The following is a 27162-nucleotide window of genomic DNA, read 5'->3' as shown; positions in this document are numbered from 1 at the left end:
GTCCTTCCCTGTAAGCTTGGACCTGGGGCTGGCTGGTGCCCATGGTGTGGGCTGCCCCCGAGCCACAGCGAGTGTGGGCACATTGACCCAGACCTCCCGTGTCTGGGATCTCTTGTGTTCCTACCTTCTGCCGTCAGAACGCATCCCAGATAAGCTCTCCCCGGAACACGAGCCCCGGGGGAGGCCACCGCGTCATGGCCCCTCACGCTGTCACCATGGCACCAGCTGATGCACCTGCCACCCGCACCTCAGCCCTGCCTCCGCTCTGGGGCCAGGCGGCATCTTCATTCCCAGTCCACTCACCACCCACGCCTCAGCCCTGCCTCCGCTCTGGGGCACGCCGGCGTCTTCATTCCCGGCCGACTCTAATGTCTGAAGCATGTTTTGCAGGCACAACTCCTACGTTACCAGCCGGCAGGGGCATAGGAGCAGATCACGGTGCCACACAGTGGGTCCTCCTACAGCTGAGCACAGTCCAACGCGTCCTCACCTCCAGCTTCCAACCCCCAACAGCAAAGCACGCCCAGAGGCATCAGCCTTGGGACACACGTACCAAACAACCCCTCTCCCACAATATGCTCAAGGCCTGCAGAGACCCCCGAGGCCCGAGGCCCACCTCCTCCCTCGGTGGTCCCAGCACTGGAGGACACGAAGGGCTGGGATGTCTCAGGCAGCCACACAGCGGCCGATGCAGATGGAGTGAGCAAAGATCAGCCGAAAAAGAGGACTGTGTTCTGAACAGGAGGCTCTCACAGACAGGCCTCAGTTTTTAAACAGAGGGACAGTGAACGGTGCCAGAGGCTGTCCTCTAAGGAGAGGGCGCCGTGTGGGGAAGGAGGGGCCCCTGGTACAGATGCAAGGACCTTGACAAATTGGCTCCTCCCTCTTCTGTGCGTCTCCCCCGGCCCCCGATGTCTTGTCACGCTGAAGTTTCTGGTGGGCAAAGGCCATGCGCCTTCATGGTACACAAGCAAGGGGGCCACCCCACAGTCACCACAGGGCAGACCCAGGCGGTCTGGCCCCAAGCCAGGGTGGACCTGGCCATCTTTAGGAGGGACTGGCTCATGATGGCCCTGTTCCAGGGAGGGCTGGCCCTGCTCTGTGCCCGTGGGGGTGCCGCAGATGATCACAGTAACACCCATCAGAGGCCGGAACACGTGACCCGAACCACACATGGGAAACCATCCCAGGCTCATCGCTGTGGCTGCGGCTGCTCACCCACCGTTTCTCACGCAGTCCAGGAGACTCAGGGCTCCCAACCCACAGCTCTTGACCCTTCCAGCTCCCTGCTGACCGAGTCAAGGCCAAAGGCGTCCCTGCAGCTTCTCTGGCGGGGGCTGGAGATGGGAAACAGCTTTCCTCCAAGAGCCGTGGGAGCTCGCGTGGCCTCAGGCTGGTTTCTGTCCAGTTTCCGAATCACAAAAGCTGTTCCAGGCACCTGGACCTTCAGCCAGAGACAGTGCACATGAAACCACACCCACAGCAGAGGCCTCCATCCGGCATAAGACAGAAGCGACTCCACACCCGGGATCGGCAGCACAGTAGAGAAGCCAAGTCCAGAACGAGTCGATGCCAGACACACGGCTGTTCCCCAGGAACGTACATTTCAGACACACAGCTGTTCCCCAGGAACGTACATTTCGGACACACGGCTGTTCCCCAGGAACGCACACTTCGGACACACAGCCGTCCCGTCCCCCAGGAACGCACACTTCGGACACACGGCCGTCCCGTCCCCCAGGAACGCACACTTCGGACACACGGCCGTCCCGTCCCCCAGGAACGCACATTTCGGACACACGGCCGTCCCGTCCCCAAGGAACGTACACTTCGGACACACGGCTGTCCCGTCCCCCAGGAACGCACATTTCGGACACACGGCCGTCCCGTCCCCCAGGAACTCACGTTTCTTGTGATTTCTTGCAGGCTTCCCTTTGGTGTGATTTCAGACCCATCCTGGGAGCCCAGTCAGCTCCATGAATAACGTAACCAATCACGTGGCCTCCTTGGTGAGGCCTCCAGGACCCTCCGGAACCCTCCAGAAATGTCCGAAGCCCATTTTCCCAACAGCCCCGGCCAGGTCTATGGCTCGCAGCCTCCTCACGCTTGGTCTGGCTCTGAGCTCCCCCTTCCCTGACACGCCAGGGCCCTGGGTTTCTAGTTGTTATCTTTTGTGTGCTGCTTTCCAACTTTGTTACACATTTAAGTTGTGCCTTCCCAAGAACAGCAGTGAGGAGACTTCATGCTTTATTTGGCCCTTACCTTTTATTTGTGTGTATGTGCTTTACAAATGTAGCTAGAAATTACATGAATGAGCGTGTCTAGGAGCTGTGCTGTGTGTGGGGGTTCAGAACACAGGATGGAAAGTGGCCCAAACACTGCAATTTAAGCCCAGCAGGCGCCCAATGGACCCCGGGGCCCTCACTGAAATGCAACACAAAGGCCCCGCACACATGGGCTCACGCAGGGCACAGAGCTGATGTGCCGGCTTCAGGGAGCCGCTGCTGCGGGCAGGCCCAGCACCTCGGCCAAGAGCCCATTCCTGCCCTGTCGGGATCAGCTAAACAGGAAGGAGCTCCCTGCCTGGAGAGGAAACCAGACACGCCAGCCCCAGATCGGCAGATCTGAACAATGAGCCTCACCACGCTGGGCCCTGCACCTTGGGGACGCCCAGGGGGCCTGGGGCCCTTGTCCAGCAGGAACTCGACCGATCGCTGCCCACCCCCAGGAGCTGTGGCGTGACGGCACCAGGTGTGACGGTCGCTTCCCACCCCCAGGAGCTGTGGGGTGACGGCACCAGGTGTGACGGTCGCTTCCCACCCCCAGGAGCTGTGGGGTGACGGCACCAGGTGTGATGGATGAGGGTGGAGTGGCCAACCTGGACGGGCAGTTGCTTTCTCCTCCTCCCGGATGGACAATTTCGTCTTACAAACCTGGTCAGCCCTGTCTGGAGCCATGAGGCTGTGGGGTGGGACCCGCTGCACAAAGCAAACAGCTAAACCTTAAGTCAAATAAAACACCCTGTAGCAGCAGACGCAGAGGGTGCGGCTCACCAGCTGGCTGGGGCTGAAGGGACAGTGGATGCGGGGCAGGGGTCAGCGACGTCCATGCCCCCGACTCTGCCGTAAACGCACGGGTCCCGGCTCCGGGTGACAGGGACGTCTACACAGGTATCTGCAGGAGCTGCCCGTGTAACACTGCTCCGAGAGTCTGCCTGCCAGCTCCTCGGCCCCCACCCTGCGCAGGGGCGTCAGCAGCACCCCCATCAAACCTGGAAGCGCAGACGGCACCTGCTGCCTGGGTTCAGTGCAGCCGAGAGAGGGCAGCGTGTTTTCCTGGGCCAGACCCACAGTGGTCTTGGTCTCAAGACTCACCTGAGGCTCTCGATGGGAATTTGGGGCTCTGGGTCTGCCGCCGAGCTGGGAAGTCGCTCTCCCCAGACGGAGACATGAAGATGAGATGATCTCAGAGTCCCCCGGTTCATGGGAAGCAGCCGCTCGGCTGGGAGAGCCGTGCAGGCGAGGGAGGCCCGGGGCTGGCAGCAGCACCTGCCCAGGCCCAGCTCCCGCAGCTGCCTGGCCACACCTGAGACAGCGAGGGCGGGACCGGCCCAGCGGCTGCCAGGGCGCGTCCAGATCTGTGCAGGAGTTTCATGGGGGTGGCAATGGCAGAGAAAGCAGCTGAGGATCCCAGGCAGGGGCTCGGCTGTGCACAGGCACAGACGACACAACACAGCCCCCGTCCAGATGCTGTGGGCAGCACTGCCAACCATCAGGACTCAGGAGAGATGAGGGGTGGCACCAGGTCTCCACCCACAGGGCTCACCAGCAGCTTGGACGCCATTCTGGGCCATGAACCCATTTGAGGAGGAGAGTCTCGGGACCACTGGGTGCATCCGAGAAGGGCATTCCTGGGTCTGTGGGGAACACCTGAGCAGCACGGTCGCACGATGCCGTGGAGAAAAGATGGAGATGCAGGGCCTCTGAAGGCCTCTGAAGGGCACTGCCCACTCTGGAACACCATTTCCCCAACAGATGTTCCACGTGGTGGGAAACATTCGCCATCTTCTGGGTGGAAAATCACAGCACAGGTCGAGCCTGGCCCGTCCCAGGCCCGCTGCACACACAGCCTAGGGCAGGATGGCCCATCCTGGAGTGTCGGGGTCTCTACGGCTGGCTGGATGCAGGGACCAGAAACATTTCCATTCTTTTGTCAAAAACTCTCTAAAGTTAACACCTTTTCTTTATTTTTTTCTAGGCAAGGCCTCGCTCTGTCATCCAGGCTGGAGTGGAATGGTACAATCTCACTGCAGCCCTGATCTCCGGGGCTCAAGCGGTCCTCCCGCCTTAGTTTCCTGGGATTACAGATGCACGCCACCAAGCCTGGCCTACATTTTAAACGTCATTTACCTTTGTGATACAGGATGTCCTTAGAAGACGACGCGGGCTGGGCCAGCCTTGGAGACTGCACGAGTCTGGTGGCTTACAGAAAGTGGGCGGTCTCTAAATGGGGCCCTGGGAGGGGAACTCGGGACTATGTGGGGAGAAAACGCCAGGCTCGGATCTGGTGAAGGCCAGTCTGGTATGGGCGAGGGCAGGGCCGTACTGTGCTTCAGCTGAATGTAAAGGCTGCACCCGGCATCACTCCCTGGTGGCCCCCAGGTGCTGCTTAGTGTGGGGATGTCGGTTCCTGTGGGTATGCCTAGGACTGAACTGGCTTCCAGGCCATGCCTGCCCACTCATCTGGTAAGTCAGATCCCACCCATCTGATGCCACAGGGAGAGGAGAAGAGTCCAGGGGACAGGGCAGGAACAGCTGAGGCCCCATCTGCTCTCCCACTCATCCCCCCATTCCTATGGAAGGAGGATTCAGTGACAGGATGCCAGCCGCCCCCACCTCCACCCCCAGAAGCCACACTCCTCCCTGCATCCTGCACGGTCCCACGTGGGGCACAGCCCAGGGGTAACTCTTCAGGCCAGCAGGCCTTGGAGCTGCAACACCACAGGCTCACCCTGCCACCGACCCCACCTCAGCCACCAGCTCCCCTCTGCTCTCCTGAGGCAGAAGTGGCAGCCCCGAGACACTGGCACCCAGCAGTTCACACAGCAGCAAGGATAGTAGTTGCAGTGCCAACATGTACTGAGTACCAACTGTATACTCGATGTTGCCTTAAGCTCTCACACAGCTTAGTGCTGACGGTATACTGGGTGCTGCCCTAAGCTCTCAAATGGACCCTCTTTCTTTAATCATATGCTCAGCAAACAGGTGTGTTCAAGAGGCGGTCGGGCTCGAGAGCGAGCCCCGGTCTACGTCCCCATTCTGCTGGTTGACACGAGCTCCGTGCCCTCAGAGAGTCACTAGACACCCTGAGCCTCCGTGAGCGAGTGTGTAAAACGAGCTGAGCCCGGGGCACGGGCACAGTGCCTCCACACAGCGGTGTGCCACCAAACAGCTGATCCTGGAGAGGAGAACACAGGAGGGGCAGACACAGGTGAGCGCCATGCAGGTCAGAGGATGCGGCACCATGTGCAGAAAGGTGACAGGAGAGGAGGGGACGGAGGGAAGCACCCCGGGGCCTGTCCAGAAGCAGAACCTGGGGCGGTCGCGGCAGCCCAGCGCACGAGGACGCTGCCATTGTTCCCCCTTTCTGGGGGGTAAAACCGAGCCACACATGGGTCGAGGGCTGCCTGGGCTCACAGGGGAAGCGCAGGCCTGGGTTTGAGCCCAGCCCGCTGGCTCCACAGCCCCCAACCTCGGTGGCCTTTCCGACTCACTCACCCGACCAGCGCAGATGGGACGGCTTGGGGGGCCCAGATGTCCTGCCCACAGCGGCGACCCCAGGCAGGAGAGCGTGTGCCCGGGAGGATGCCCCACCCTCGGGGCTTGATTTACTCCCCGAATGAAGGACATCGCGCGGCCTCACCGCAGGCTTCCGGGCTCTGGGCACATTGGTCACCGAGCCCAGCTGTTCAAGCAGCCACATTCCTGACCAGCGGGAAGAAAGGAGAAAGCTCACCAAAGGGGAATCCAAATGTCTGAAAATATTTTCACCAATATTTTCTCCGCTCTCACACACTTTTACAAACTCAACTCAGATATTCACGAGGAACTCCCCCACCAGCCCCTGCCCGAGACACCTGCACAGACCGTGACGTCAGCTTGGCGCCCACGCGCCGCGCTCCGCCGGCAGCCACGCCGCTGCCCGAGACACCGGCACAGTGACATCATGTTGGCGTCGCAAACACCCCCCCCCCCCGCCCCGCCGGCAGCCACGCCAGCCCCTGCCCGAGACACGGGCACAGACAGTGACGTCATGTTGGCGTCGCACACCCCCCCCCGCCCCGCCCCACCGGCAGCCACGCCCCTGCCCGAGACACGGGCACAGACAGTGACGTCACGTTGGCGTCGCACACACCTCACCCTGCCCCGCAGGCAGCCACGCCAGGCCCTGCCCGAGACACCGTCATAGTGACGTCATATTGGTGTCCCACGCACCGCGCTCCGCCGGCAGCCATGCCAGGCCCTGCCCGAGACACCAGCACAGACAGTGACGTCAGGTTGGCGTCCCACGCGCCGCGCCCCGCGCCGCGCCCCGCCCCGCCGGCAGCCACAACCTTGCCTGAGACACGGGCACAGACGGTGACGTCAGCTTGGCGTCCCACGCGCCCCGCCCCCCGGCCGGCATGAAGGTGCTTTTTTTAATCAGGAAAAAGACGAAGGCGGAGGGTCTGCTGGGACCCTGTCCTGGGTACTGCCCTCCCACCCCACCCCTCTTCTGCTCTCTTTAAAATGAAGGTGTGTTTGCTGCTGTTTTGATTGTGCCTTTTATTTGAAAAAAAAATCGAGCTGTGGATCTCCTCGCTGTCTTTCTTCGCCTCCCGATCTAAGGGAGGGGAAAATCCTACCCAGGAGGCAAGCATGTCTCTTAACTGGAGGCAGATCTCCAAGGTATCTGTGGTGTCATCCTCACTCAGAACCCCATTCCCAGCTCACACAGCCACTTCTGGTTCTGAAATGGGCTGGGATCACCTAACCACTCCCTCTGAAGTCTGTCTTGACCAATGGCACCACCGTCCACCCCAAATTCCAAACCCGACATTGTGGGGCCATTGACGATGACCTCTCGCTTCTTCTCTCCAAGAAACATCCCTAAGCCCCGTCCCTCCTGCCCCGAAACCTCTCTCCAGGCACTCTCCCCCTCCCCTCCCACTGCCACTTCTGTGGTTCGGATCCTGGAGCCTCATCCGACGTCTGAACAACTAGGATGGTCCTAAGCCACTTGTTTCCATGCAGTCCCTCCCGACTGCCACCTGCTCACTGATTTCCTTGCCGAAAGCGGAGTCTCATTTCACATCTCTGCTGAAAACCCTCCTGGCGGTCTCTGTGGTTAACAGTCAAATTCCTGAACCGGTGTTGACACCAGACCCCTCAGGTCAGCCCACACTGCCCCCCGAGCCTCTGCCCTGGGGCATCCTGGAATACCCACTATGTCCGTGTTGCATGCCCGGCGCTCCCCTGCCGCCATGTTCACAAGAAGACATCATGTGGCTTTACCGGGGCTGTGCCATCCCTGTCTCCATCACCAGATCCTCCCCCAGCCTCTCTCAGCACAAGCTCTCTGTGGCCTCCCCATGCCCCACGCCACCTCTCCCTCGGCGGCAGAGCGCGTCGTAACCTCTGGCTTAAAAGCCACCTTGCTGCAGAGGCGGGAGCTTCTCCTCACCCCAGCGGCCCATGGACTCATGCCTGATGCCTGCACACGTTTGGCAGAGACTGAGCCGGGACTGCCACTGTAAGTATCTTGGGGTTTGCACCAGGGTCTGACTCAGTGTAGACACCCTTACGAGATGAACACACATCGCTGAGAAGTATTTTCTTTGTTCCCAGCTCAAATAAAATGGGAAAGTCAGTGCTTTTAAAGCCAGAACTGAGGTGAACTTTTCAGTGTTTCCGATGTTCTGTAGATGTACAGTATAGGAGGCCTAATGCAATAAAAATGATTGGCTATGAAACAGTAAGGGGAGAAGGGTAAGTTATGTAAGTGCCAAGTTCCACCTTTCCCCACCTAGAATATTCGGTATCCATTTCACAAAAACGAGACCGGGCTGAGAAGCTTCCACGTCATTATTCAGTGGGCCCAGCTCACTGCTTCAAACTCAGCTCCCTACAGGCCACACTTATTTCCCTAATCCACTCCCAAGGAATAGACGTGCAGCCCTGAGGATGAGAAGTGGCCACCACAGATGCACAGCAGGAACGTCTGGAGCGCCCTGGGCAGGCGGTGGCTCTCCCCACAGGAACACAGCTTCCCCGCCTACCGCCCTCCCTGAGATGGGGAAGTAGGGCAAATTCCAACCGGGCCTCATGGCATCAGGAAGCACGGTCCAGGTTTAGGCAGATTCTCAAATACACATCCATTGGCTCCCACTAAACATGGCCAAGTATCTCCTACAGGCTGGGTATCCCGTATCCGAAATGCTTAAGGCCAGAAATGTTTCGGATTTTGGATTTTTTTCAGTTTGGACTATTTGCATATACATAATGAGACATTTGGTATGTGACCCGAGTCTAGACACGAAATTCATTTATGTTTCACACACACCTCATACATGAAGCTTGAAGGTAATTTTATACAACATTTTAATTTTGTGCATGAAGTAAGTTTTGACTGTGACCTATTGTGGGGTCAGGTATGGATTTTCCACCTGTGACATCATGTCGGAGCTCAAAAGTTTCAGGTTTTGGAGTATTTTGGATTTTCCAATTGGGGCACTCAACCTGTAATAAAAAGGGAATACTTGCCTTGTTTAAATAAATATTTTAAATACAGTGAGATCACTAGGGAGGGTAAGACAGGTGCTTTTAACAATAAATTGTTCTTGTGGGCTGAATACCACATAGGCCAAGCCCTGTGGAGTCGGCTGTGGTTGAAACCAGAACCAGCCAAATCCCGCCCTGCCAGACATGACTTCCGGTAACTTAGCCTGCAGGGAAGGGCTCCTGGCTCTAAGCAAATGGGCCCCTTTCCTGGCCAGGTAGCACAGTCTGCTGCAGGGCATGAAAATCGGGTCACAAACAGCAAACGCCAAATACTCTCAAAAAAAGCAAATTTCAGTGCATCCTGAGCTGCCATCTTGAGGGTCTTTTTTTATCGAATCATTTGCAAACTTCTGATAGATTTTTGAAATACTTAGCAACTTCTAATAAAATTTCCAATGTTCTAAAGAAGTCACACTTTAAAAATCTGCTGTTATTTCCTTGTGGAATGAGTACTGTAACTGGAGAATGTGTCTGAAAGGTGTTCGTATCCTGAGAGACACCCCCCAAAACACAGTGAATCAGGTCCTGGGAGACGCCCCCCCAAAACATAGCAAATCAGGTCCTGTGAGATACCCCCCAAAACACAGCAAATCAGGTCCTGGGAGACACCCCCCAAAACACAGTGATTCAGGTCCTGGGAGATGCCCCCCAAAACACAGCGAATCAGGTTCTGGGAGACGCCCCCCAAAACACAGTGAATCAGGTCCCGGGAAATGCCCCCCAAAACCAGCGAATCAAGTCCCACACAACGTGTACAAAGTTAACAGAAGCAGGTAGCAGGCGGCCGGATTTCGCAGAGAGCCTCTGTGAGCGCAGTGTCATGGCCACACTCAGGTTCAGCTGAGGCTCTGCTTCCTGGAAGGAAAGCTCCCGTCCTGTCCCCTCCTGCAGGCCCCACAGAGCAGCTGGACGCAGGTGCAGAGCCCCAGGTGCAGAGCCAGGTGGCGGAGGCCGAGCAGGCTTGCTTTGTTTTTGTCTCTGTGGCAACGATGTGCCAGCACAGACCTAGTTTACTGTCACATGGCTGCGGGGTGGCGGCTCAGGGGAGGCGGTGGCGGGTTTTCGGGAGCGCGTGCAGCCAGCTGCACTCTCCTCAAAGCTGATAAACACGCCAGTTCTCCTTAACCCAGGTCATCCCTGCCCGTTGTTTAGAGAACAGGGGCTGATTCTTTGCTTTCCCTGCAGCATTGGGCCTGGCCTGGCACAGAGCAGACGCTGGGCACACACTTCCCAAGTAAGCGAAGAAGGAAGGGATGAAGAAAAGCACCCCTTGGGCCGTTGTCATCTTCTGCTAATTCATTTGTTCTTAGCTCCACACAGAAAACAGTTTGGTTTTCTGAAAATTCGTGCCTGTACATAGAAGTCACGGAAAGTCCTCTGAACTCCTCTTGGCAATCGTGGAAAGTAGAGATCTCCTTGCAAGAGCAGACCCCGCCACGTGATTCTGACGAACCTGTGTGAGGGTCTCTGCCAGCCGCCGCTCCCTGCCTCGGCCACTGGGTGGTTTATTATGTCACACTTCTCAAGGCACCGCATTTGGGATAAGCACTTGCATTGGGTTTGCTTAGCACACTCTTTACTTTGTCCTTGAAAAAACAGACTTCTCTGGGATGAAGACAAAGTGGTCTCCTGTCCCCGAACTTACCTGACACTGCAGGGTTTGGAACAAATATCCTACGACGTGGCTGGACCTGGTGTAGCCGCCACATTCTGTAAGTTCCAGGGGACTTTAAACATAAGAAAGTGACGAAGGGTAGGAACTTCACGGTAGTTCCTGTGCGTTAAGGAAAGACAAGGTTCCCACAAATCTGAATGGTTTAACACAGGGATCTCCAAGCCCCGGGTCACAGACCGGTACTGGTCGGGCCGCACAGCAGGAGGTGAGTGGTGGGTGAGTGAGCAGCGGGTGAGCAGGAGGTGAGCGGCGGGTGAGTGAGGACTGCCTGAGCTCCACCTCCTGTCAGATCAGCAGCGGCGTTTGATTCTCCTAGGAGCGAACCCTACCGTGAACTGTGCATTCGAGGGATCTAGGCTGTGGGCTTCTTATGAGAATCTAATGCCTGATGATCTGAGGTAGAACAGTTTCACCCTGAAACCATCCCTACCCCTGGTCCGTGGAAAAGTTATCTTCCATGAAACTGGTCCCTGGTGCCAGAAAGGCTGGGGACTGCTGGTTTAAGAGATTGGCAAATTAAAAAAGAAAACATCACTGAACTCGCATGGAGTCTAAGACCTCAGGGAGGACTCCGTGTGGCAGCTCCATCCCCTGCTCAGCACAGACGCGTCCCTCCAGGCCACACAGAGCTGCCGAGGATTAAAACGCACCACACCTGTGCACACACAGGCACCAGCTCCGCAGGGAAAGGTTCATGTGCCCAGGTCCTGCTCCCCACACCAGGCAAGTGCTGGCCTTCTCCACCACTTTGCTTTCCGCTATTTTAGAAATACGTTCTTATCGTGGCAGGGCTGGACCCCAAAGGTGCTTAACAACCTTTTCGGCTCACCATGTAGAATTAAAAAAAAAAAAAAGCAGTAGATGACCACAGAGAGCATCGTGCATCCCGGGCAGAGGCAGCCGCGCCACCACACACGGTGGGTGCACGTGCGCTGCCACAGACGCTGTTGCCTTCCCTTCGGATTGGCGCAAACTCCTGATCTCAGCCCCAAGACGAGTGGCGTCTGCACCTCCAAAAGGAGGCTTCCTCACCCCACAGCCCAACCCCGTGACTTTCTTCTAAACACGCTGTGTATTCAGAGCAGTCTTCTGATTCCCAGCCCCGTTCCCCGACTCTGAAGAACAAAAATATACAGCCGGATTCCAAGTAACTGTGACAATGGGTGTGTTGCTTGGGTGAGGCTGTCCCCTCATGGGCTGGGCGGGGTCCGTCCTGGTCATTTCTCTCACAGGTCTCCTGTGATGAGGGGGACGATCCCACCTGTGTCCGCCCACAGCCATGGTGCCTGTGGGTACTTCCCACACCCCTGCCGGACTTCACACTTTCCAGACACACTGGCCCCTTCCAGGCCCTGGACAGGGATGGGAGGCAGCGGCCAACCCTCTCACCACCGTGCAAAGACCAGCAACCCACAGCACAGAGGACTTCCCTTTCCTCTGCCACCACCATGGAAGTGAAAACGTCACGTGCAGCGCAGGCCAAGACCTCACACCCGGCCCCCTCCTTAGTCTGCTAGACCGTTTTGGGCAGAGCAGCTAAAATCTCTGAACTCCAGGACTCAAGTGTGAGGCTGCAGAAGGCCAGCTCTGCTTCCCCTGCTAGGCCACTCTGACGTGGTTTTAATTTGTCTGAGGAGGGGAGTCTGAGCAGTGAGTGAAAAGCAAGAGAGGAAAAAGACAAATGGGTGCTGGTGCTGAACTTGTGCTGGGCAGATCAGGGGGCAGACAACGAGCCCTGGGCTGCGTCTACAAGGTCTCCGCCCCCCACTGGGGCTGCAGGTGCTCCAGGCCCACACCACCCTCCGCGTGGCTGCAGACAACAAAATTTTGGAAAAGCACTGGAAGGGCAGGTGAGGGAGATGCCTTCTGGGACCCCATCAACCTGAACCTGAACAAGCTGCAGCGGCCCTGCGGCCCTTGCTGTCTGCGGCCCTGCAGCCAGGTGAAGGGACGGCGTCAGGGAAAGGCAGCCCCACTGACTGAGTTCACTGGGTGCCATCGGCGTGAAAGGACCCACCGAGATGGAAACGCGGCAGCCCAGGGTGGCTGTGGCCCTGTGACCTCGTGCTCCAGCTCTGGCGCTGGCTCCCAGTCCCACCTGAAGCCTCCCTAGAGCCTTAGGCAGGACACCGGCTCGTTTTCTTGTCAAACGTAACTGCATGTTGTCCATCCATTGTGGCATCCCCACAGTCCTGAGAGAGCCCTAGACGGCCCTGGCAGAGTGCAGTGTACACTCCGCTGTCGGGGGAGCGCATCACGGTCTGTGAGGCGGGCAGGGGAGTGAGGGCGCAGCACAGACCTGGCTATAGCAGGACTGAGGCCCCGTGGCGGGGTTGGCACCCTCAGCCCAGTGTCCACCCACAGGCAGGCCCCGCCCAGCAGACCCTCCAATGGGGCTTCCCTCCCTCAGGGGGTCCCCAGTGTCACAGAGACTCTGCGTGGCTCCTGCGTTTCTGTCCTAACCAGCGGGCCCAGGAGACTGCGTGTCCTCAGAGACCTGCCTGTGGTCTCGGGAGTGCCGCCACCGTCCTAAACACCCCTGCGCGGTGGGTCCTCCGAGGGCAGCGGGACCGTGGGTAGGTGGGAGGTTTGGGGGAGCCCAGGTGTGAATGGGTGGTGGTGCTGCCGTCTACTAAGCTCCTGCTGTGTCCTCCCGCACCGTCCACGGGACGCTCTGACAACCCTATGATACTCAGCATTTCTCTCCGTGACCTTCCGACTCTCCTCATCTGCAGAACGGGTGAGTTCAGAAGAGAGTGGATGCAGTTTGATAAACAGCAGAGCTGCGACTCTGAGGACAAGGACTTAGCACTCTGGGCCCCGGGAAACCACCACATGGCATCCATCTGCAGCCCCATCCTCATGGAGGCCGTGTCTTCACAGCCAGGATCAGACCCCGAACGCAGGTCATGCCAGGCAGACACACAGATGGCATTCAGCCAGTGAAGGGGCGAGCCCTCCCTCATTCCAGGGCATTTTCTGGATTTCAAGGTTGAATGAAGGAAATGCCTTCTGAGGCAGGAGACCTGCTCAGCCCCACGCATGGCCCCGAGGGCTCACTGACCACGGGACGGGAAGAGTGGCCGGGACTCACAGCTCCCTGCACGGCTGACCACGGGCAGCTCTGCATAAACCGGGCTTCAGTGTGCCAGGGCCAATCCTCAGGCATATCACCAGGTGTCCCATGGTCAAGGGGACGGCAAAGCGTTCGGTCATGGCCTCGGCTTTGTCCTGCACCTGCAGCCGCGGCCGCTGGACATCAGAGCTCTCAGGACGTGGGGCAGCCTGGTGCAGGCTGAGCCCCCAGCTGTTTGTACAGTGGTGTGAGGCTTAGGCTTGCCAGACAAAGGGAGCTTATTTGGTTTTGGTAGCTGTGACATAAATTAGGGTCAAAGGATAACTTTAGGGTGAAAAGCTCATTTGCTCCTCGTCCCCACTCCCTGAGCTACTGCAAATTCCACAGGGGACACAGACTGCATGTGCCCTGTGGATCATGGGGCATCCACAGAGGGCACCTCCACGCCGCCTCACCCAGAGGCCGCCTCTACTGCTCTGAGCACGCCACCTGCGAGGGACTCACGGGGAACCAGGAGACTCACCCTCAGCCATGGATAGCAGCCAGGAGCACCACTCAGAATACAGGTAGTAGCTTTTCATTTCCGCCACGGAAATCTGGACAGGCTTTCCGTCCCCCATGGCAAGGATCAGATGCCAGGGAGGACGCGTGCTGCCCTGGGCTCCCACAACCCTCTCCTTGTAACAGGACCTTTCTATGCTGAACTTTGTCCCCTAAAATCTGCATAAGGGACCAGTTGGCTTTTTACTTTCATTTTACCCACTACCTGGGACGGAGTACGCCAGGTAATTACCCTCCTGGAGGCCGATTCCTGGTCCGCCCTGATGTTTACACGCAGGTCCAGGCGACACACTGCGCCCGCCCGAGGGGGGACTTGCGGAAAAAGGCACAAACCTGAGCTATTCTCGCCTTGGGTCCCGGCGCCCCCACTGGGGGCGTGGCCTCCCTTGCTTTAAACAGGCAGCCGGAAGATGACACGCAGCACGTTTTCCATTGTGCCTGGGGAGCAGCATATTCCCGGGGAGACTGAGCCAGAGAGTCCTGTCGGAGGTGACTGCTTGCCAGTCTTCCTCCATCTGATCACGGCCCCAGATGCTGACACGACTGGCAGTTTGAGGGATGGACAGAAGCAGAGGGGTCCCTGAAGGAGGATGAGCCGCACAGAGACACCAGCACCCGCATCCTGACGCCCTCTCCCCTTCCAGCTTTCCCTCGAGGGAGCTGAGTGCGATCGCGGAGGAATTGGTTCCTCCCAGAACAGCTTTTCTTTGTGCATGATCTTAGATCCAAATGTTTTCCTTTTTGCACGCACTACCAGGAAGCTTAAAGGGGAGTTTAGCTGAGATCACTCACCCCGGGTGCCTCAAATGTATTTATCTGCTGCTTACGGTGAATGCTGATTCTGTTTAAAACTTCCTGTGCCAATCTCGAACACGTTTTAGGAAGAGAATTTCTAGGCCAGGCGCGGTGGCTCACGCCTGTAGTCCCAGCACTTTGGGAGGCTGAGGTGGGTGGATCACATGAGGTCAGGAGTTCGAGATCAGCCTGGCCAACATGGTGAAACTCCATCTCTACTAAAAATATAAAAAACAAATTAGCCCGGTGTGGTGGCATACACCTGTAATTCCAGCTACTCAGGAGACTGAGGCAGGAGAATCACTTGAACCCAGGAGGCAGGGTTGCCGTGAGCCAAGATCACGCCACTGCACTCCAGCCTGGGTGACAGAGTGAGACTCCATCTCCAAAAAAAAAAAAAAAAAGGAGGAGAATTTCTCAATTCTAAGTAAAACAATCTGTTTTTCTTGGCTTAATTGGAACTCAGCTCCGAATACCCCAGGGCAGAGCAGCACAGGTGGACCCCGGGAGATCTGGCGCCCAGCGAGGGTGCTGCTCTCTCTGCAGTGTGGTGGTATCTCCCCACCAGGCCGTGCAGGACAGAGAGGAGGCGGACAACCTCAGCACCGGCCCCAACCTCCACTCAGTAAAAGGACAACTTCCCCTCCTGGTTATCAGAAAGTCGCCACCTGCAGCTACATTTTCTGCCAGCACCGTCTCCTCCGGGCAGCGGAGGCTGCTCCTCCATGTGGGGTGGAAGTCCGCCTGCCTCCTAACCCAAAGGGGCTTTGTTCAGTGCTCAACCCAAGGAAAACAGCGGCAGCGCGGGGAGAGGGCTGTCCTCAGAGATGCAGAAGCCAGCCTGACCCAGGCACACAGGTGGGCGGGTGGAGGAGGAGGGAGCCAGGCAGAAGGGAAGGCCCAGGAGGCTGCAGACGCCACGTTTCCCCAGGGCCACAATATGTCACGAGCACTCAAGTGTCCGTCACCCGCCTCACATCCTGATTACCAAGGGCAGAGCCGGCGAGATAAGGCAGGCCACGGAGCTGTAAAGAGGCCACAGGCATCCGACACTCCTCCCGGCTCCCTGTCTCCGCCTAAGGCTCTGCCTTGCCCAGCGCCACGGGCTGTGGAGATGGGAACCCGCAGCGTGGCGGCCCTCAGATGTCGGGCGCTGCATTTACGGAGCTTGACTCAAGCCCCGCTGGGCCCGTCGAGGTGCAGGGCAATGCCCGGAGAAGGCCGCCTGCCGGACAGAAGGGAGCAGGCTCATCCTGCAATTGTGAGGTCTGGCCTGGGTTTCCGCTGTGCCACTGGGCACGCTCCCCAGCAGATGGGAAGCCAAAGGCATCTTTTTTTTTTTTTTTTTTTTTTTTGAGACGGAGTCTCGCTCTGTCTCCCAGGCTGGAGTGCAGTGGCCGGATCTCAGCTCACTGCAAGCTCCGCCTCCCAGGTTTACGCCCTTCTCCTGCCTCAGCCTCCCAAGTAGCTGGGACTACAGGCGCCGCCACCTCACCCGGCTAGTTTTTTTGTTTTTTTTTTTTTTTTTTTGAGACAGAGTCTTGCTCTGTCGCCCAGGCTGGGGTGCAGTGGCCGGATCTCAGCTCACTGCAAGCTCCGCCTCCCGGGTTTAGACCATTCTCCTGCCTCAGCCTCCCAAGTAGCTGGGACTACGGGCGCCCGCCACCTCGCCCGGCTAGTTTTTTGTATTTTTTAGTAGAGACGGGGTTTCACCGTGTTAGCCAGGATGGTCTCGATCTCCTGGCCTCGTGATCCGCCTGTCTCGGCCTCCCAAAGTGCTGGGATTACAGGCTTGAGCCACCGCGCCCGGCCGTTTTTTTGTATTTTTTTAGTAGAGACGGGGTTTCACCGTGTTAGCCAGGATGGTCTCGATCTCCTGACCTTGTGATCCACCCGTCTCGGCCTCCCAAAGTGCTGGGATTACAGGCGTGAGCCACCGCGCCCGGCCGGGAAGCCAAAGGCATCTCAACTTTTTTATTCTCACAACACAGAATTAACTTCTAGAAGTTTCTGGTGAAAAATCCCATGGTGGATCTTACTGGAGCTTCCCGTCCCTACCCAGCTGCCATGAACGTGCAACCCTAGACCTGTGTGAGGGGCCCTGCTACCCCCTCACCTCCAACAAACCCTGAGGCACCTGCTGAGTGCTGCGTCCCTGCCACAGCCTGTGGGCAGCACCTGAACCTCACCTCCAGCCTTGCACTGAACCGGCCTGGCTGCCCCCACCACTTTCCACGCCCAAAGGCATCAGGAAGTGCTTTCCCCAACCTCCTCACCAGAACCAGCGCCGCCTCAGAGTCACCACCACAGACTTGGGGACGAGCTGTGCCCCAGCCCCAGCCCCAGCCCAGCTCCTGAAGGTTCTTCCACCCGCACCCCCTCCACACCACGGCGCCCCTCAAGCTTCCATCCTTGCCCTTGTTCTCTGCAATTTCCCTGATCATCCTGTCCTTTGTCACGGCTCCAACTGGGTGTCAGTTCCAGCCCAGACGTCACTTCCAACCACAGACACGATCGCAGACATCACGCCAAGCCCCTTATGCAGCACAGGCTCAGCCACTGCTGGGACAGCTCACCCTGTCCTGAGGGTCCAGCTCCCCGCAACCATGCCTCTCCCTCCCACAGCACACGAGGGCAGGCCTCTCGACACAGCTGTGACCCCTGCTCCTACCAGACACAATGAGGGCTCAGCAGCCTTCCGTGGCACACACCCTCCTCCACAGGAGGCCCCCCTGACTCCCCGTCTGCCGCAACTCCCACCTGATGGGCAGAGGGGGCAGAGCCTTTGGGAGATGCCCCCGGCCGCCCACCACAGAGCCGGGGCTCACTCCATCCCTGGGTCCCCTGCTGCCACCACTCCGTGGTTTCCTGCAGTCTGCAGGCTCCAGGCCCCATGGACGCGGCCACCCTTGGCCCAGAGTCCACTCCTCTCCACTGCATGGCCAACATCTTGGAAAAAGCCTCTGTCACCTGCCCTTCCTACCCCTCCACATCCTGTGCGTTCGTCCCCAGCCCAGAAATCCCCTTCACGAGGTGGGCACAGCCCCTATTGCTAGAAGCATGTGGGGCTTCTCTGCCCTCCTTGGAGCCCACTAGGCCCCTAGACCTCTTTCCAAAGCTCCTGAGCTCTTGTCCCTTGGTACCCCTCGTCGGCCCCATGCTTTCTGCTGGGGCCCCCCCTGCCTGACCCCTCAGACATGGCCTCCACCGCTGCACTCCGGGGCTGGTTCCCCACAACCTTCAGGTCCAACGCGAGTTGAGCATGTTCCCCCAGCCCCGGCAGGGGCCTGCCCAGTCCAGACCTGGAAACACAAAGGGGCGTCTGTGACTCCTCCACCTTCCAATCAGAGACACACATCCTGGGAAGAAAACCTGCGCGGTGCCGAGCTCCTGCCAAGGGAGACAGCCAGGGCTGGGAGGGGGCCGGACAAGGCTCAGTCCCCAGGCGCCCATGCCGGGCAGGTCACACTGGCAGCCCAGGCGATGGGAGGCAGAGGGCACTGGGCTCTGAGCCGCACCTGCACCGCCCGGCCTGGAGGAGGAGGCCCCACACAGAGGCCGTGCGTCCCCCTGCCTGTGCCTCGGGGTGTGGACCCTGCCGGGAGCTGGTGGTCACCCAGTCTCAGGCTCACAGGCCCAGGGACCCAGGGTCTGCCTCTCACTATATCCAGGTGATCTGTGCCGTGGGGGCCGCTCCACTCAGATGCCATGGGACCAGGGCTCGGTGCACACTTCCTTACAGGATGGGGGTGCCTCACCGCCCTCACATTCCAGCCAAGGGCAGGACGTGGCTCAGTGAGTGTGAACGTCATGGACAGTGTCTTCACAGGGGACCAGAGCACCGCAGAATTCACAGCGGATGACACTCATCGCCTTGTCTCCCGCTGCTGCCACCGCAGAGGGGCCCCTGTTGCTGTGAAAGCTACGGGGACAAGTTCACTGTGGCTCCTGCGTTCTCCTGCTCCCACAAGGAACAGGGTGGTACCCCGTGAAGCGTGGAGACATCTCGGGGGTCCCTATGTACAGTGAGGAGATGTCTCAGGGGTTCTCAGGCACAGGAAGGGGACACCTCAGGTCCCCACTGCACAGGAAGGAGATGTCTCGGGGTCCCCGTCTCCAAGCCCCCGCTGTGCTCACGTCCAGGGTCTTATGACTTCAGCTTTCAGAGGGTGGTGGGGCGTGAATGGAGCTCCGGTCACCCTGGCGTGTGCGGGATTCATGCACGGCCCCTGGCTGCCTCCCTCGCACCGTGCTGGGGTGGATGTCAGTGGAGTCGGAGGGAGACTGGGATCTGTTATTTTGGCCCTGGGGTACTTGCACCCACACAGCGTACACTTAGCTGACCAGCAGCAAGTGACACAGTCCTCCTCAGTGTGACAGGCTCTGTCCATGCCCGAGGCGGGGGAAAGGGCAAGGCGGCAGCCCGAGAGGCTGTCCCGCGCGTGGTGCCCCTCCTGGCCAGCGCCACTCGGTCCCAGGGCAGTCAGGCACCATCTGGATGTGTGTGCTGCCTCCCTTTCCTCTCCCTGACGCTCGCCTGCCAATGCCCGGCCGCTGCCCACCCATCCCTGAAAGAAACGCTCCCAAACCCCATGGGGAGCCAGGTCAAAGCAGGGCAGGGGGCTGGCTCCAGCCAACATCTGCCCACGTTCCACAGCCCGCCGTGGTTCCAGGTCGCCAGACCGAGGAAAGGGCAGGGCGGAGCGGAAATCAGAAAAGTTCCTTTCTCCCTCAAGCCAGCAGAATGCCCTTGCTCCTCTGAAGTTAACAAAAGCACTGGTTGTGACTTGTGAGAGTTTAGGCTGTGCCATCGGGCTGTTCCTGCTGTTCCTGAATGGCTGAGAGGGGCCTGGGCAGCCTGAGCTCCTCTGTGTGTGGCACTTCGAGCCTGCATTGTTGGTCCACCTGGCCTGGGCCGCGTCTGCAATAGCTCTGCGCCCTCATCCCCCCAAAACACACCTCTTGTGACGCAAAGGACACCCAGCTGCCCACAGACCGCGTGTGCCCAGGGGAGCCTCATTAAACCCGCTACCGCTGCTTCCCTCACTTCGAGTCCGCTCGTCTTTCCAATCGGAGCAGAAATTCCTACGCCCAGGTTCCAGAACTGCAGGACGGGGCCGACCCCAAGACGAACAAAGAAAATTGGACCCACAGACCTGGAGCGGGATGCCTAGCAGTCATCTCCACCTTTTTAAAAAGTCTCCAAGCTGCACAGGTTTTGCTGGTCAAGTGGGGGAGAGAAATACCCTAGGGAGGTGCCTGCCCACTAAGAGGACACCTGCAGAGGGGACACCGCACCTGCCCCCATGCCTCGCGACCCCGTTGCATCTCACCTGGCCTCGAGCGCCCTGCAGTTCCCCGGCGCCTCCTGGGCAGCGACCACAGCCGCCGCAGGGTCCCCCGGGATGCTCCCTTCTCGGCCATCGAGCCGCCCTGTCACGAAGGCTGCTACAAAGCGGACACAGCTCTGGTTCTTCACGCAGGGACCACAGGCGACCCCTGATGCTGGAGACACAGCCTTCGGGTCTCTGCGGGGACAGCTAAAAGCCGGGTGGGTGCTGCATGGTCACGAGAGGCAGGTGCTCAGGACTCTGATGACTCTGGGCTTCACCAAGTCACAAGAAAGAACCCAAGAGGGTTGAGCCACCTCCTCGGAGCACCTGGCCTCCCGGAGCCCTCAGCCGTCCTCGCCCCAGGCCTGGCCTCCCGGAGCCTGGCCCGAGCCACCACCGCCCTGCACGGCGGGAAGAGCAGGCAGACAATGCCGTGGTGCCGAGAGACCCGGCTGCCGCGCCTGCCCCGCTGTGTACAAGTTCTGGGCCTTTCCTTCCTCAGACAGGGCGGGGGGGGTGCTGCGTGGGCTGGACCCCTTGCCTTATGGAGCAAGCCAAAAACACCTTCCAGGCCTCAGGAAGTCTCAAGTTCAAACAAACAACTACAAACCCGGAGGAAGGGAGGGACGTGCTGCTGGCTGTCCTGAAACAAAGTGGGAAGTTCCACGCCTGTGACCCCCGTCTGCTGCCGAGCTCCTCGAGGGAGGAAGTGATGAGGCTGCTTTGAGTGGCCGGAGATACTTTTCCCCAAGAGGTGTTTAGCTGGTCCCAAGGCAGCAGCTCCCACCCTCTGCCCCATGGCTGCTTCCGAGGGAGGAGAGGTGACAGTGTCCAGGGCTCCCAATGGCCCCCGAGGTGACGTGCCACCCTCAGGCTCTCAGAGTCAGTGGGCACCATGCTGGGCACACCCAAGGCTCCAGCCTCACAGCTGATGTGCAAGGCCATGTAAATGGCCTAATGCCATTTTAACTCTTATTAGTCTATGCTTCAGGCCACAGGAAGAGAAGGTGGCAGGGCTGGAGCTCAGGCCTGCTTGTGAAAGCCACACACTGTCCCAAGCACCACATGTGCCCTTCTGTGAGCCGACGTGATTAGAGCATGCATCTGGTTTGCAGCCAGAGAATGCATTTATTCAGCATCGTTTACTCAGCGCACACCCGTCCCGCCACACTGCACAGGCGCTCACAGAACGGCTGGAGGGTCCCGCCTCCTGTGTCCCCCACTGGCATCGGGGACACCCTGCCCAGGCGCTCACAGAACGGCTGGAGGGTCCCACCTCCTGTGCCCCCCACTGGCATCGGGGACACCCTGCACAGGCGCTCACAGAACGGCTGGAGGGTCCCGCCTCCTGTGTCCCCCACTGGCATCGGGGACGTCAGAGGGAAAGGCTGCTTCCACGCCCGGAGAGTGGCACCTTGGTGTCCCATTAGCCTCCGGAGAGTGGCACCTTGGTGTCCCATTAGCCTCCACAAATACGGTGATTCTGTTCAAAGTGTTCTGTGCTGGGTTTGCTCCTCTGAGAGCTACAGGTGTTGAGAGCCGGCTTCTGCCAGGAAAGACAGAGCCCCACACACCATCCCCCTCCTGCCTTCCACACCCACCACCCAGATGCAACAAGATGGTCCCAAGGCCACCGCCCCCTGAAATGGCCAGAAGCTCGTTCTCTGTGCTGCATCCCCCAAAACAGCTACAGACGAAAATAGGGTGAGAGGCTCAATGTCTCAGCCACCCAGGAGCAGAGACCATGAACCCCGTTTTGTTGGGGGCTTGTGTGCGAGCCCAGGACAGGTAAGCCCTAACCTGACTCGCATGAAAATGGGGAAACAGATGGCGCATTTCGCGTGGTGTTTCCAGAGCTCAGGTCTCTTTGGTTTTGTTTATTTGTTTGTTTGTTTGGAGACAGAGTCTTGCTCTAGCCCTCAGGCTGGAGTGCAGTGGCATGATCCCAGCTCACTGCAACCTCCACCTCCTGGGTTCAAGCGATTCTCATGCCTCAGCCTCCCAAGTAGCTGGGATTACAGATGCCTGCCACCACGCCCAACTAATTTTTGTACTTTTAGTAGAGACCGGGTTTCACCATGTTGGCCAGGCTGGTCTCCGACTCCTGACCTAAGGTGATCCTCCAAGGGCCTCTTTGAATAACCAGGAAATCAAGCCCTAAATGCTGGTTCCATCCACAAGGACAGAGGCTTTGTATTCACGGAAGCAGGGAGCGGTGAGCACAGGAGCCATCAGGGTCGCCTCTGGGGTCAGCACCAAACCCCTCTCTCTGCGTTTCCTTCCCTTGTGCGTGGTTAAGGTGCTGAGGAAAGTCACGGAAATTGGAATGGCAGTGCCACTTGCAGCTGGGCAGGTCGGATGTGCACGTCCATCATTCAACGTCCTAAACATCTAAATATGTTTTAAAGATGTTACTAATTAAAACCATTTTTCAAAAATCAGTCCTGAGAGAGGAAGCTCGCTCACCATCAGCTCATTTCTTCTCATATGTGGCGCGTACAAGCTTTGGGTTCAGCGACCATCGTGAACACCCGGCTGTCCTCTCCTGGCTGGCGGGGGCCACTTCCTCCCTAAGCTCCTTGGTAGCCCCGCCATGAGAAAACACAAAAAACCCACGTGAGATCCGAGTTCTTCCTGTCACCCCGCTGGCTGGCCTCAGGGAGGCTCCAGAATGCCTGGGCCCCTGAGAAGCAGGTTGACTTTTGTGAACCCCGGGAGTCTGTTTCACACAATGTGGCCCCAAGCTACTGTTAAGAAATCCGTATCAATAACTGGTATCATTTCTGGCAGGAAAAGAGTCTTACATTAACCACTCCATTAGTCGTGGAGTAGGGAGTTGTTTAGGGCAGGTCTTAAATGAGCCCTTGGGTGATTTAAAATTCAACCCTGGCCGGGTGCGGTGGCTCACGCCTGTAATCCCAGCACTTTGGGAGGCCGAGACGGGCGGATCACGAGGTCAGGAGATCGAGACCATCCTGGCTAACACGGTGAAACCCCGTCTCTACTAAAACTACAAAAAACTAGCCGGGCGAGGTGGCGGGCGCCTGTAGTCCCAGCTACTCGGAAGGCTGAGGCAGGAGAACGGCGGGAACCCAGGAGGCGGAGCTTACAGTGAGCTGAGATCGCGCCACCGCACTCCAGCCTGGGCGACAGAGCGAGACTCCGTCTCAAAATAAATAAAATAAATAAATAAATAAAATAAAATTCAGCGCTCCCGGGCTGATGCGGGTGGGAGCCGCCGTGTGCACCGGGGGTGAGGCACAGACGGAGGTGTCTCGCTTCCTCTCTCCGTAAAGCGTGGGGTGCAGGGAAGGACAGAGCATGCTTGTGGAGACCAGTGACTTCCCCACGCAGCCCCCACAGGGCAGTGACAGCAGCGCTGGGAAGCCCCTCATGGTCAGACTGGGCGACTCCAACCCCCCTGTGCCAGCCCTGCCGGACCAGTCCTTGCCTCTGGGCTTCCCGCTGCCCGGGAGGCCTGTGCGTCAGGTTTGGTGTGTGACTCCTCACGGCCCCGTCGTCTTCCTGTCTTGGTGTCCGAGAGGCCACTCGCCGAGCAGCCCCTCCTCTCCTTCAGTCCGAGCCCGGGACCCGCCAGGGAAGGTCGTGGCTCTGGTCTGGCGGAGGCACCTTTGGTGAATGGCCGGAAAGGCCACACAGCTCGGCCTCAGAGGTGCAGGTGACCCAGTGCTGCTCCCTGCGTGAGCATCACACACTGCCCTCCGCCCCAGCCTTGCCGCCCCATGACAGACCTGAAGACCGAGCCCGGAGCCGCGTGTGGTCCCCTGTGCAGCGTTTAGGTGCTCCAGCCGGAATCCTTCTCTTCATTGTCCATAACAAGTTCCATTTTAAGAGATAAGGCATTCTCACAAAAACGAAGTCTTGTTTGGGGCATTAGCTCACCATCCCTAATAGATTGCCAAAAATGTCATTAATGAAACTTAATACTAGTTCTTTCCTTTAGGGAGTTAAGTAGCACAATTGTGTGTTAGGACTAACGCTGAGAAATTGGTTTTCATGCTTTGGAGATTTGTCTCATTTCTTTAACATTATTAATAAAGGAGTAAAGCAAAAAAAAAAAAAAAAAAAAACAGAACCTTTGCTGAGAGCCCAATTTAGATGCAAACGCCAGCCAATCCCATAATTTAGGAGGAACAATCGGCTCTTTTGTATTTTCAAACTCACAACTGTAAGTTTTCTTGAGTGTCTCCTCCCAAAGGTTCGGTTTCTTCTCAGCACTGGGCATCTCCTGGGACCTACGCTGGACAAAGGCTCCTGGGGTGGAGGGAGGGAGGGAGGACAGGAGCTCGCTATGGCAGAGCAGCCTGCGAAGTGCTGGGTGCTGAACCCGGGCTCGTGCTCTCTGTGACCGTGGGCATCTGTGAGAATAATGACCACGGATGTCACCTCTATCACCATGTGACCGTAATGAGGTCAACCACAGACCCTTCCTCTCAGAACCTCCCTTTTCCTTCTCATTTACCTGGAAAATCCCCACATACTTCATTACTGGGATCATCAGTGTGGTCACACACCTGACTGTATGTGAGGATGACCGTGGCAGCGGCTCCCTGCTGTGCACAGGAGCTCATGGCCAGCACCTGCCTGCACTAACCATGTGCACAAGTGACCCTAACAGCAAACAGTTCCCCACAGCCTCCTGTCTGCCGGGTGCTTCTAAGTGCTTTTCATGCAGACTTAACTCATTTAACTCATTTGATCGTCACATCAACCCTAGCAGGTAGGTGCTCTCCTGAGTCCATTTTGCAGATGAGGAAATCGAGGCACCACACAGTCACATTCACAGTTACAGACGGCAGAGCTGTGTGGAGACCAATGACTTCCCCATGCAGCCCCCACAGGGTAGTGACAGCAGCGCTGGGAAGCCCCTCACTGTCAGACTGGGCAACCCCAACCTCTCAGCGCCAGCCCTGCCAGACCAGGTCCTTGCCTCTGGGTTTGCCGCTGCCCGGGAGGCCTGTGCGTCCGATTTGACCTCACAGGTCACGAGTCCAGCACCAGGATTTTAACCTAATAGTCAACGCAACCCTTCTTCACAGTGGGCCCTGCTAACCTCACAAGGTGCAAAGCCTCATCCCACATCTTATCCAGGTATGACCACAAGGCATTAGACGTTCTAACTTCAGTACTTCGCTAGAATTCCAATGGAGGCAGCTCCATTTTTGTGTGTATATCAGACAAGGGCAGTTAGCTTGGAAACATTCTGAAAGGCGTGAGAGATGCTTCTTTCTCCACACCCAGAGTTATAAAATGAATGTGACCAGACGCATTCTGAGTTAATCTGAAAGGTAGAAGTGTGAAAATACTACTTACAGTGGTATCCTTCCAACTCTGCGGACGGTGACGTGAGCTGATGCGGAGACGATAGTTCTGGTGAAAGAAGGGGCTACGTTGAGAGTGCTGCCCGCACGTCGTGGGTGGCAGAGGAAGCGAAACACACAGACAAAGCAGCCGAGCTTTCCATACTTAGGCTGCAGAACTAACTTGGCTCCAGAAACTGTATTTGGTTAAATTATGAATCAATAGACCCTAGGGTCTGTTAAAATTATTCTCTACTCATGAAAATGTGTTTATCAGACATAGCATGCCTTTCATGGGCAGCTGAAGCTTGGAGAACTTCTGATTGTGATGCTTATGCCTTGTTCTTTATTACAGCGAAAGCAGGTCTCCCGAGCCAGCTTCTCTCATATTTACTAGTCCCTAAAGTTCTAATTCTGGAGTGCACCCTCTGGTATTCAGCTGGTATCAATGATCAACAAATGTGCTCCCCAGAACGTCTGCAAAATGAATGGAACCCCTAAAATCCGTGCGTCTTCCATACCCAAGGGGCCAGGCTTATAAAAACCAGCAGAACAGCAGCATGCCAGGGGCGCAAAGGTCCAAGCAAACTCGTCCAATGAGGTTGGCCACGCCGGGGACTTCATGGACTCAGAGGCTGGCCACGCCGGGGGCCCCTGCAGACCTGGAGGTCAGCCATGCGAGAGGCTTTGTGGACTCAGAGGTTAGCTGTGCCCGGGGGCCTTTGTGGACCTGGCGCCCCTAGTTCTGAGGGGGAGTTTGCACCACTGTAGAAGGTGGTCTTACCCTTAGGGAATGCCAAATGCAGGGAACTCTAAACATAAGACTAAGGGAGGAGGCAGCCAGCAGGGGATGTGGAGTGGCAGGTGAGGATGAAACGCCAGGTAAGGAAGTGCCAGGCGATGAGGCACCAGGTGAGGAAGTGCCAGGACAGGAGCTGATGAAACAGTGGGGGCTGAGGTCAGAGGGGGCAGTGGAAGAGTCAGGAGTGGCTTTGAGGAGGGAGATCGGGAAGACACTGGAAGGTGGCCACCCTCCCAAGGCAAAAGTGCGACTCAGGAGGCGGTGGCCAACACAAGTCCCCACGAAACTCGGAACGAACCTCGTAGGCGTCCCCTCCTCAGGTGCTGCCCGGCATCGCTCACTCCTGAGACCTGACCTGCGGTCACTCAGCGTCAGCCCCTGGAGCCATGGGTCTCCCTGAAGGGCACTCCAAGCAAACACAGGGTCAGCCCCCAGTATCCTCAGAGCAGGCTGGAACTGAAATCCCCAGGAGCTCATCAGTCTGCCTCCGGTTCCACACGTGGGGCCATGCTCGTGCCGTCTTCGCATGGCGGGCATCGGACTCACCCAGCTAGGAGGCCCGAGCGCTGCATTCTTAGAAGCTCTCGGGACACACTGAGCCGTGGTGTCAGATCACAGAAGGTTGGCAACACGGGATGCCAAGGATGCTCAAAGTACTCACTGTTTCCTCACAAGCCTCTCTCCGCTCAAATCTCAAAAACCCACTCCTGAATCCCTAGTAACAAGATCCACAACACGACATCCCAGAAAAGCTAATTGTTCTTTAAAAATGTTTCTGTA

General features: G+C 57.8%; 2 protein-coding genes and 1 long non-coding RNA gene across 31 annotated transcripts in view; all 3 read right to left on the bottom strand.

Annotated features, from left to right (window-relative positions):
- The window catches only part of MCF2L (MCF.2 cell line derived transforming sequence like), a 210158-nt gene that overhangs the window by 92790 nt on the left and 90206 nt on the right, over window positions 1-27162 (bottom strand). For 4 of the 29 annotated variants that reach the window (XM_065532994.2, XM_074021471.1, XM_074021477.1 and 1 more), the window contains exon 1: window positions 20260-20722. The exons of 16 other annotated variants lie outside the window; for them this stretch is intronic. In XM_065532994.2, the coding sequence (XP_065389066.1) occupies window positions 20260-20350 (91 nt within the window). In that variant the 5' untranslated portion in view covers window positions 20351-20722. Of the gene's footprint in view, window positions 1-124; window positions 741-14093; window positions 14251-20259; window positions 20723-27162 lie in introns of those variants that run through there. 9 more of the 29 variants (XM_065533001.2, XM_074021480.1, XM_074021482.1 and 6 more) reach the window with 5 other exon arrangements.
- Window positions 17358-19873, bottom strand: LOC135968013 (uncharacterized). The gene has a single exon (XM_065533035.2). The coding sequence runs from the start codon at window positions 19735-19737 to the stop codon at window positions 19060-19062; it is 678 nt and encodes a 225-aa protein (XP_065389107.1). The 5' UTR covers window positions 19738-19873; the 3' UTR covers window positions 17358-19059.
- On the bottom strand, window positions 21369-22862 carry LOC141408924 (uncharacterized). Its single transcript, XR_012426613.1, has 2 exons — window positions 22726-22862; window positions 21369-22650 (listed from the first exon to the last, which is right to left on the bottom strand). It is a non-coding gene; the product is annotated as an uncharacterized lncRNA (long non-coding RNA).

Source organism: Macaca fascicularis, chromosome 17, assembly GCF_037993035.2.
Source record: "Macaca fascicularis isolate 582-1 chromosome 17, T2T-MFA8v1.1".
In the NCBI taxonomy this organism is placed as follows: Eukaryota; Metazoa; Chordata; class Mammalia; order Primates; family Cercopithecidae; genus Macaca; species Macaca fascicularis.
The sequence above is the reverse complement of the archived record's forward strand: the minus strand, read 5'-3'. Positions and strand labels throughout refer to the sequence as shown.